An 11,895-nucleotide genomic window follows, 5' to 3' on the forward strand; every position below is an offset into this window, starting at 1 on the left:
GCTGAGCCCACACATGGTTTCAGGTTCCCAGTCTAGCACCAGTTCCAAAGTTATCGACAGAAACAATGTTGCCAATTCTTGTGATTTTAATCACACGTCTCGTGCTATTTTGTTACAGCTCCAGCTCCTGGAGTCAGGTGATTATGTGAGAATCACAGCTTTCATTTAAACAAAAAAAAGGCTTCCCTTATAGTTGCAGAGAAAAGCTTAAATTTTGACCCACATGCACCATAAAGGCTCAAAACCCAGAAGGCGAATAATATTTTATTTATTTTTAACTCTCACGATTGCTGGTGCCTGACCTGTTTGAACATTTGGGCTTGGTAGTACTGCAGAAGAACTTGCAGGCCACAGTGGTAGAGACAATTTTTGAAATTCAACTGGTCACAGGTTAGAAAATAAGGCCGATTTCACCCTGTCTCCCTTCCTTGGTTTGTATTTATCAGCTCTGTTAAAATCAGCCTCGATCCCTCATGAAAACACACACACTCATACAGGTCTTGACTTTTCCTTCACCTGAAGGTCATAATATATGTGCTCAGATACCATAGTGACCGACAACCCTATAGAAATACGTGGAAATGGTTGCTCTGGTGCTTTCCAGAATTGTCAGACGTAATAATTTAACTTAATGAGAGTTACAAGTCCCCCAGGCACCCAGCCTCCATAAACCCAGGACCTGCAGGAGTCATCTTGCAACATCAATGCAAAATTCAGCCCAGTGCTCACCCTTGGGGCAAGCACGACACTGCTCTGCTAGGGAGGATCTAAATGGCACAACTGAGCCTGAAGTTATTTGTAGTTACCTGACAGCGTTCTGAAATCAAGATAATCATCTGCCTAAAGAAAAGGGCTTTGAGCCAGTGGGGTCATATGGGCCTTTGGAGACATAGTTCTGACTTCAGGGATTAGGGGGACCAAGGAACCTTGATTTGATTAAGTTAGTAAAAGTTGCTTACATCGGTGTTAAAATACGGCACACACGTTTTATTTGTGACATCAGTAATATCTGCAATTAATCCGCAATATCTACTTTACACCCATTCCTTGTCACAGCCACAGTCTGACCATCCAGTACATTTGGGGCATGTGGGAGTCTCAGTGGATACAAGCAAATCGTGTAGGTATCAATTCACGAGACTTACCGATTTTAGCTGGAAGGTGCATTATAGTAGAGGCCTGAGGTACAAATGCTCTAAAAATACAAAACAAAGATTACAACTCTCAAAAAAGCCGGTGTCACCCTCGGCTGGCTTAGAGGAAGTTCAGTCTCTTTTTGCACTAACTTCGTTCTGGCATCTGCTTTGAAAAATCTTGCCTTGCTGCAATTCTGTGCTAGCTCATGGTGTATAAAGTAAGTGCACAGAGGGTACAGGCTGCTATTGCACTGAAGTGGTTAACTGATTCTACAAGATCCTGTGAGGAAATGTACAATAGTGCACAGGAAGGGTTGCATGCCTGGAAGACCTCACTTTTTTCCTACAGCAGCACATGGGAGGAAATGCATCCATTGAGGTGCACTGGAAGGTGAGTATAGATGTGTCCTCACTGCCCTCTACTGGATGGAAGGTGTGATCTCAAGTGTTTTAGTTTCAGTTGCCCTCCTGCAGGAGGCCTACAAAGACACTAACAGCCTGTATACTACTCACAGCTGTAAAGCTCAAAAGGTCTCCCCTTAGCACAGGTGTTAAGAGACCCTTGTTTTCTGACCTCACAAGTGCTAAACCCTTCAGGCCTCTGGGGGTACGTCTACACTGCAATAAAACACCCGCAGCTGACTCAGGCTCGCGGGGCTCAGGCTGTGATTGGGTATAAAATTACAGCGTAGAAGTTTGGGCTTGGGCTGGTGCCCAGGCTCTGGGAACCTGAGGATTAACGCTGCAATTTTATAGCCCCCCCGCATCCTGAGTCAACTGACATGGGCCAGTCACAGGTGTTTTATTGCAGTGTGTAGACATACCCTGACTTTCATGCTGCATGCATGGGATTTATGGGACCAGGGCTGCTGGCCTCATGTATGGGCGACCGCCCTCCCCCTCTACCCCTCACAGCCAGCCCAAGGCCCCTTTAACCCCCAAGCGCTAGGCCCAGAGCCGGGGAGGGTAAGGGTTGGAGGCACCCTGGCCGGGGGCTCCTGTGGTGCACCAGGCTCCACTTGCTAGTCCTGGCAGGAAGGGGAGGGACAGTACTTCCTCCTCCTCTGCACTGACCATTCCCAGGGCTGAGTCAGACCCACCTCTGGGAACCTCCCCCAGCTGCATGAAGCTCTGCATGCCCTGCTCCCCCTGCTTCTTGCGCCCATCACTCCCCAGTTATGGGGGGAGCTGCCCCTGCATTTGCCCAGGGCACCATTTTCCCTAACGCCGGTCCTGCATGGGACTATACGGATATCTATATATGCAGCCAGCTCCGATTTCATTACAGCAAGGAACCCGCCTGAAAGTTTACCTCAGGTTGATACTGTATTGTGCCTTCTAAATTTACAAAAGGCCTTGAGAGCTACACAACAGATCCATCTCTCCAGAGCTATGTTAAATATTTACACAAGGCCACTGTTAAATGAAGTATTGAGGGAGGGAGAGAAGACTGGAACTACAGTGACATTCAACTACCCTTCTCCATGGAACTGGATTCTCTGCCAGCGAGGCTCTAACACCTCTTTAGGTGATGGACTGATTGCTTCTGTTTACACACCAGCAACTTCTAACACTAGTGTGCAACTAACTCCCAAGCCTCAATAATAATAGCAACCAAACTGCTCCTCTCCTCTGACTCTCCACGAATATCTCCTCCAGCTGGGAATGACACCCCAGCTCAAAATACAGACAGACCCTGAGAAGGCTGAAGAGCCAAATAAAAGTGCTTTGTGCATGTGATGAGGAACCACGAGTGTTAATCTTGAGTCACTTCCAGCTCCCAAATGCCTCACCTTTTCCGTAGCTCAGAGTTGTCTCTCAGTGTTGGCTCACTGGCTGACAGTAGCTTTTGGAGAAACGTTCTAGCTTCCTTCCAAGCTTCATGGCCCAACCCCATGAAGTCATTAAGGGTTGGCTAAAACACAGTATGAAGGTAGAGATGTGTGAGAGAACATTTGTTTTCTCAACTCCCTTTGCTGTACATGTGGGGTATCTCCTGTGTTACCAGTACTCAGATTACATTACTAATCCTGAAGTAACAGGCAGCTCCATGCACAGAGACCCTGCCTATCATGATCATTAATATGGTCTTATTGTTTCTTTGTGCTCCCCCACTTGTCAGCCAGTATACATCTGTTGTATCTGACTCATACTTAGATTGCAATGTCCCTTCCCCAAAGAGAATGTTTTTGTACAGCATTTATCACTATAGGGTCCTGATCTGTGCGAGAGGCATCTAGGTGCTCTTGCAAACCAAATAAATAAATAAATCGAATAATAATTAAAATCATCATCCACCTACATCTTCAAATACCATGGAAGCTTGCAATGACAAGACTAGTTGTGATCTGAGATATAAATTATATTCACCCCCCATGCAGAGAGCCAGCAAGGGCTATGTACCACTTAAATCCCACTTAATCCAAGTTGTTTCCTCTTGGAGATTCCTCCTTATGAAGATGCCAGAAACGTAGGGGTTTAAGTGGGACTGGAGTGGTGCATAAATCTTGGTACTGGCCCTCTGAACTCGGTAGATTTCACTCCGTAGTGCACTTCTTAATCAGCAGAAAGAAACTTTTAGGAGAGCTCATTTATTTTACTTCTGTCTAAATTTTAAATTGCAGGTGCTCTTTGTTAGTGGCTCCATTCCTAAGCGATGTAGGTTCCAATTCAGCAAAGTGTGCGCTCCCCCTATACCTGCCACTTCTGCACAGGAAGGAGAGGCCTGCCTGTGCTTTGCTGAATTGGGGCCATAGTTAGACCATCTAACTCTCTGCTTCTGTGGATTGCTGCAGAATCATCTGAGTAGCCATGTGCACTCAGTGCCAACCCAGCACTGTTACACTCCACTTTTAAGCCAGTAATTCCATTCGGCAGAGTTACACTGACATGAAACAAGACCACCACAGTGGTGAATCAGTCCCAATTCCCCATGCCCCCCACCCCTTAAAAAAAAAAAAAAAAAAAAAAAAAAAAAGGACAAACCAGCAACTCAAGCATTCACATGTAAACTACCACAATGCTCTTGATCGGAGTCTGGGTCACTAAAATTTCACATGGCATTTCATTTAAAACATGGTGGAGATGGACATTGTCAAATTGTATGATAAATACCTGGTCAAAGACATCCTGGTGCTTGGAGAGGGCTGGTCCACTAAACAGATGTTTAATAGCACTCAGTTCCAATACCTGGTCTCCAATTGCCACCCCAATCCTGTGCCTAGGCTACAATTGGAAAAAAACGTGTTTATACCTGTAGCCAATAATGCTCTTATGAGGGTTCTGGGGAAAAACAAGGGAGTACAAGGAGTTTAAGTGGGGCAGGAGTTGAGGCGCTACCTTGGTGCCTACCTTACCATAGTTATAATTGATGGACAAAGGCTGCTGATTTTAAAATTTAAGAGGAAGGCAGAGGAAGCTGCACTATTTTTTTTTGGCAAATTCCTCACAGATTGAGGGTGGAAGGACTCCCTTCCACCCCAACCTTCCAGAGGTGGGGTAAGGGGAGGATATTGCCCTTCCCTCCTGCCTATCTATCCATGGTACCCATATACACCCCCCACCCCATCACCATAGTATCAGAGGGCCACACAACCTTTGTGGGTTCATCCCCACGTCCCCATGAGGTAGGGAAGTGCTATTATCCCCATTTTATAGATGAGGCAGAGAGAAGCTAAGTGATTGCCCAAGGTCACACAGGAAGCTTGTGGCAGAGCAGGGGACCGAATCTGAGTTACCCAAGTCCCAAGCTAGTGCTCTTATCACTGATCCATCCTTCCACATGAGGAGGAGGAAAGGCTGGTGTGGAAGGTTCCCTCCATGTGTATATTTACCTCTCTATCACTGAAAAATGAAAATAAAAACAAACAAAGCAAAAACGCTGCTCATTTGTGACAGTTTTTAATAGGATCCACACAAAAACTCTGTTCAGAACTTGCACTGCTATCTTTGCAGTGGCACAGACTACATCCCCCCTACCACAGCTGTGCTGAAATCAGAAAGATGCTTTGGCATTACAAACAGAAGCTCCAACTGGTAGTGAATTTAAATGAAATATAGCCATAGTAACCAGTTTCATTCCAAAGAAAAGTACAGATATTCAATTTGTCCCAATGAAAATAGAATAAAACCAGTACAGATTAAAAAACAACTGCTTTCAGCCTCTCTTCTTTGAGCAAGGCCCCAAATCTGATTTGCACAAATATAATCCTAGATGTTTATTCAGCAGGCATTCCTGCCAGAAAAATCTCAGGGCCGGACAAGTTAATTTGTAACCTGTAGCCCTAAATAAAATCTGTTATTTTAACAGAGCGATTATTATAATATTGCGATAGGACATTAATTTCCAAAAGGTATAAAATTATTTGAATCAACTTTAAAAAAAATTGAGACATTTGCGCAAGAATAGTTACTAGGGAAGGAAAAAGTGCACTATGTAGTAACACACAAACACGCATCCGGGAACAGATTAAGGGCACATCAGCACTGCAATAAAACACCCACGGCTGGCCCACGTTAGCTGGCTCGGGCCGTGGGACTATAAATTTGCAACGTAGGGTTAGCTGGCTCATGTTAGCTGCGTCGGGCTGGAGCCTGGGCTCTGGGACCTTTCCAACTCATGGGGTCCGGTCCAGAGCCCAAACTCAGCTTGAGCCCAAATCAGCTGACAAAGGCCAGCTACAAATGTTTTATTGCCATGTAGACATGCCCTTAGTTTCATCATCCAGCTTTTATCTTTGGAAAACACCAGATAATTAGAGCCAAGGCTCTTCTATGCTGGAATTCATTTTTAAACTACAACTGAGAGGCAAAAACAATGCTAGAGTAACTGAGAACCATTATGATGATTCTGCAATGTTCATTAACCATTGATAATCCTCCAGCTTCTGTTTCCAGAGGTATCTGCTTGCCAGCTCTCTCTTTTATGATGTGTGTTGGGGGGGAGGGGAGGGGTGTTCCAGAGGCTCCTGTCCTTCATTGCTAAACGTGCACATGAATGTAATCTGTTGCAAACAGCAGCGCTGTACAGTAAATTGGAGGTACATGGTGTGATTTTCAAAAGGAGTCTAAGGGAGTTAGGGACCCAGTTCCCATTGAAATGGCAATTGGGTGACTAACCCCATTGGGCTTCTTTCAAAACCCTAGTGATGTTTTTCTTGTGTGGCCAGAAAATACAAGTGTTGCTCTAGCTGTGTTGGTCCCAGGATATGAGACACACAAGGTGGGTGAGGTCATAGCTTCTTCAGGTCAACTTCTTCAGACCTGAAGAAAAGCTAAGTGTAAGCGTGAAAACTTCTCTCTCCCACCAACAGAAGCTGGTTCAATAAAAGATAGGCCCTCATCCACCGTGTCTCAGAAAATATAAGTCCCACAGTGTGGTCCTTGCACATATGCATTGAACGGAACAGTAAATATATAAAACAATGGTTTTCAACCTTGAGTTATTTGCGGACCACTACAAAATTTCAAACGGATGGGTGGACCCCTTTGGAAATTTTAGACATAATCTGTGAACCCCCGGGGTTCATGGACCACAGGTTTAAAACCACTGTTCTATGGGAATGACAAACTTTTGCGGCCCCCTTAGACAGTCTGTGGACTCGCAGGAGTTCACAGACCACAGGTTGAAAACCACTGATATAGAAGATACAGAAGAGACTTGACTTGTCCAAAGTCACTCAGGTTAGTCGGTTGCAGGGTTAGGAACAGAACCCAAATCTCCTGACTCTCAATCCAAAATAGGGGGAAAAATAAAAGGGTAGGCCCTTAATTTATAGGATTAGAATTGTGGTCCTGTAGACCACTATCATGTTTAAAACAAACTTCACTTGAAAAAGATATTTAGCTTGGAAGGATTTGATTTTTAATCAGTAAACATCAATTCCACTGTATATACAGGAAATGACAAAAATATTTAATCAATAATAGTCCAAATTTACTGACATGCAAGGTAAGACAAATGTTGCTTGAGAGCTTATTAAAATTTGATTTAAGGATATTTACTGTGTATATTGACATCTGATATTGACAATTTGTGTTTTAATGCTTATAAAACTAACTTTGTAACTCAATAGCTACCGTCACAGCCTAATTATATTTTACACAGATTATTTTTTTTAATCAAATCTAGCTTTCAGATACATCAATTCATATTGCTTACAATGAACATTCCACAATACAACTAAGATTAGTAGTATATAGGATAAAAGTTAAAATGGAGCTTTGAGAGGGAAGAGGAAGGAGAGGTTAAACTCAGCCATAAAGGAGATAATAGAAAATGGTGCTGGTAAAGAAAAGTGAAAACTTTATAGCATACAGAGGGGCACGAGGAAATATAGACTTTTATACTCAAAAGCAGAAAATATATTATATGCATTTAATATGGATTTAAAGTAAAGTACTTATAGAAAATATTAATGTTCTTTAAAGAAATAGCCCTCAGGTCATCACATCAAGAAAAGACAGTATAAATGTTGAAGCTTCCTAGTGTAAACAGCTAACCCCTAAGATTCCCAGCCAGGAAAGCCTTTCCTGTCCCTGGCATCTGGGGATCATCACACAGCATTTGAAAAAAAGAAAAAAAACAAACAAACTTTTCTCCTCATTCATAGCCTCTGAACTTCAGAGCAAAGATTCACCCACAACAGCAGCAATCTTTGCAACACAAAGACAAAGCAGCAGATAACTCACCTTCTCCTCTGTAGAGAAAACCCCATAGGGAAGGTTCTGAAGAGGGAAATCTGAGTTCTCTTCTATCTGGATGAAGGACATTTTGAGCTCAGGGCAATCTATGGTGCAAACACGCTCCCAGCTCGGCTACAACCACACCAGGAGAGCCTCCACATGTTGCATTAGACAATGTGGATCTGCCAGGCCCACCCTCTCCTTCAGCCTCAAACCAATCAGAAGCCACTCTCCAGCCCACCCCCTTCAGCCCTGCTCCTGCTTGTAGATGGTTAATTAATACCAGAGTTCTGCATGACTCAGCAGCAGGGGCCTCTGCACCGTTAACCGTTTCTGGCTAGAGCCTCTGTGAGAGGAGTGTATTGTATGGTTACTGAGAGGAAGACTGTTCCCCCTTCCTGAACCCTTGATTACTGGGAGAAGCTATAGATGTGCACCTGCTGGGCCAGGAGACACATTTATTTCCCATCTGTTGGGGGCACTTGGCTATAGAAGTGATAGTAACAAATGACCCTACAAGAACCCAGGCACAAAAGGGGTAGCTCAGATACCATGGGGAAAGCAGACAGTTTTTATTTAGAATTTGTTCAGTTTAGAAGTTCCACAAGAACCTGATTCCATCTATAAAGCTCCAGCTGCTGAGGTGCAAATATCTGCAAACAGTGGCAAAGGACAGAAACCACCACCTCACTCTATCCCATATCCTTGCCAGCCCTCCTAGGTCCTTTGGGGGAAAACCTAGACCAAAAAATTAAAAACCCAACACCACTGTTCTACATGTGGACACAAGGCTGAATGTAAAAGCAGGACTTTTTAAAAAGAAGAAAAAAAATGAGGTAGGATGGGGGAGAAGATTCTTTTTCAATAAAGATTTTTAGACTCCTGGCTATCAAACCACAAAGCTGATTATCCCAAATTGATTTTGGTGGGGGATGAGTAGTTAAATGAACAAAGATTTGCTTGGATTTATTTTGACTTGCTCTGTCTGCTCTTTAATGTGGCAATCGTAGGACCAGACTCAACTACTTTAAATTGGCACAGCTTCAATGACTTCAGTGGTGCTATGCTAGTTTACATGAGCTGAAGCCTTGGCCCATGTAATTTCAGGAATGTTCTTTGCATGGAAAAATTAGCTTCCAAGCAGTTATATACACTATGTTTAACTGAAGTAGTATCATAGTATACCGTGAGATTTGAATACCTACATTATTACAGTAGCCAGCATTTATTGCTAAACATTTCCACAGCTGATTTGATTTTATCTATGCCCAAACAAGAGTCGTAGTTAAAGCATTAAGTTTTGAGAATGTGTTTCATTGAAACACACTTAATACCCCTTCCAGAATTAGGATTTCTTATAGCATCACATTTAATGATGCAACAGATGCACTGGTATAAAGGGAATTAAATGCTCATCCACTAGCATCAGGCAGACCATTTACTAGGATGTGAAGCATCAATGGTCATACTACTGTCATTAAGTGCAGCAAGAGTCAAATCAAGCTCCAGTGTGATGTGCTATTTCTATTTTAGTGCATGAATAGTAGTAAATGGTGAAGGATGTTGTTCAAAGTCTATTCATTGTATCCAATGCACTTAACTCCTAGAGGAATTTTTGTAAGCTTGAAAGACAATGATAGCATGCCCTCAACAGCCAGGCTGCAAAGACTTATTTCATTGGTTCAAAATAGATTTGCATGGAGGAGGAGCTGGATAAGGTTGACTCTAAATCTTTGTCAATACCCCCATCTGATTTTGGAATAGCAGCATTTTAAGCTCTAGTTTCCTCCTGCTTAAGGGTGGTGGTTCCCAATATGTGAGGTAGGGGGCACAGTCGTTCCTGCCTCATGTCATAAGTGCAGAACCAAGTGGCAAAGGGAGCATTGGAGCTCCAAAGGCAGCTGCTTTCCCTGCACTTGTGTCCCTCCTCCTCACTCAGGGATGTCAGCCTTACTCCTGCTCCTCCCTCCTCCATGGAGCAGAGAGATAGCAGTTCCTTTTAAGCCAACCAGCTTCTCTTTATGCATGTTGTGCCTGCTCTCTGGTCAGTCCTGCAGCAGCACCACCACACCTATGGGTCACTGTGGTAAATATGTAGTGGAGATGGAGGAAGAGAAAGGAAGCTGGGGGGGGACGGGGGACAGACATTGGGGGGAGGAAGAAGATAAGGGAGACGGGCCAAAAACTTGAGAAGGAAGATGCAGAAAACAGGAAGGGAACTGGGTGAAAGGGTAGTAGGGGGAGGGTAAAAATGGTAAGCAAAACCTGCAAAAATATAAAAAAAAGACAGGGAAAAATACAAGAATCAAGGGAGATGTGACTACCATGCTATGCCATTGCATGACGACACGTGGATGCACTGTTCACAATCATCATAAATGAGGATCTTTTTTAACCCAAAAAGACTGGGGCACCATTGAAATATCTTGATTTGCAAGACCTTGATTCATGCCCTCCCCCCATGTTCCATAGCCAATGAGTCCTTAGGAATGCATGGTTCAAAGTCCATATCTGATTTTCAAAGTTAAAACCTCCATATGATGTTCCTGAAGGTATAAAATGGTTCTCTCCATCATCTGAAGTTGTAGATTACCTCACATGCTACCTGATGTAGTAAGACCCTTTGTGCAGTCCAATGTACGGTACTTATCTGGTAATTGTCAGCAACCACTTTTCCCGCAGGGTTCAGAATTTTAAAGGATGCATTCAGCATTATTAAAGAAAATTAACATTTTAAATAAAGCCAAAATCCTGAATGGCTGAGCAACTGCACACAAAATCTCATTTGTTCCACAAATATTTGAAAGCTGTTTAATCGGAAGAAAGAGTCACCAAGAGAAAGGTAAACTGAGGATCAGATCCAGAGAGGAATTTGAGTCCTACTTCTGCATATGTGTAAGTTTTGAAGAGAATCCATTGTGGGGTGAGCCTACACGTGCAGTTACAAAAAAGTCACATACATTGTTATAGCTATAGCACATAGCCTTTAAACAGACATTGGTGATTAGGTGGGTGTGAACATCTGTGGGCAGAGTGACTATCCAGGACTTCACAAGAAAGGCAGATATGAGTCACAGAACAACTGCAAGATAGCCTTGTCTACACTGCCACTTCACAGTGCTGCAACTTTCTCGCTTGGGGTCTGAAAAAACAACATCCCCCTGAGTACTGCAAAGTTTCAGCACTGTAAAGTCGAAGTGTAGACAGTGCACCAGCCGTGCTCCCAGCGCGGTAGCTACTCCCCTTGTGGGGGTGGTGCCATGACTACGCAGCCACATTGAAGTGCTAGTGAAGACATACCCTGAGTGAGAGAAGTTGATTCACAAGCCACCACGTCTGTTAAATGGACACTAAATCTGAAAAACTGCCTAAGGGTTTCTAACCTTTGTATAGCGTAGATCACATCTTAATGAAGAAGTTGTCTCAAGGGCCAGCTCTCCCAAACAGAACTGCACAGACCAAATCCCCTATGTTAAATCATCACAAATTAACAACAGCTACAGCAACTATTTACATGGAAAAATAACAATATATGTTTGGCTACTTTGAATGCAATTTAGCAGACTGAAATCATGAGGAGCCATCATCCTGTGACTGCCTGGTTCTCCAAGCCAGAAGTGGCTCCCACCAACTGCAATGTTGGAACCTCTGATCCAGTCAATTTCACGAGGCTAGATGAAAAACAATTTCACGTGCCTCACTTGCCCCAGGAGTTCCCTGTCACCTTTTATGATCACATTTACCTATTTTAAAGCGCATTTTTATATATCTTGTTGCTGTGCAAAAGACAAGCGGGGAGAAAAAAAAATCACTGACTGTATACAAAAAGTGTTTTCAAATGGACAAGTTAAGAATGCCGATAATGACTTTATTCCCTCCAGTCTTTCAATAGGTAGGTGTTACTTGTAACAGTAGGTAAAATAAATTCAGATAAAAGTTGATTTAATTGCCATTCAGATCTACAAGGGTATCAGAATGCATTGTACCTGGAGAAACCAGAGACAAGAGGTCCAAATCAAAATAAAGGGCTGAAAAGCAATCAGCGTGACAGATACCAGTGATCAACACAAAATAC

The 11,895-nt window shown here is 43.3% G+C and overlaps 1 protein-coding gene across 1 annotated transcript in view; it reads right to left on the reverse strand.

The window, feature by feature from the left end:
- Positions 1-8,028, reverse strand: part of FAH (fumarylacetoacetate hydrolase) — a 31,195-nt gene extending 23,167 nt beyond the window's left edge. Inside the window, exons 1-4 of the mRNA XM_037910271.2 lie at positions 7,827-8,028; positions 4,251-4,361; positions 2,930-3,051; positions 1,146-1,195 (exon numbers count right to left, since the gene is read on the reverse strand). Of these exons, the coding sequence (XP_037766199.1) occupies positions 1,146-1,195; positions 2,930-3,051; positions 4,251-4,361; positions 7,827-7,907 (364 nt within the window). The 5' untranslated portion in view covers positions 7,908-8,028. The remainder of the gene's footprint in view (positions 1-1,145; positions 1,196-2,929; positions 3,052-4,250; positions 4,362-7,826) is intronic.
- Positions 8,029-11,895: the final 3,867 nt, after the last annotated feature.

Source organism: Chelonia mydas, chromosome 10, assembly GCF_015237465.2.
Source record: "Chelonia mydas isolate rCheMyd1 chromosome 10, rCheMyd1.pri.v2, whole genome shotgun sequence".
NCBI lineage: Eukaryota > Metazoa > Chordata > Testudines > Cheloniidae > Chelonia > Chelonia mydas.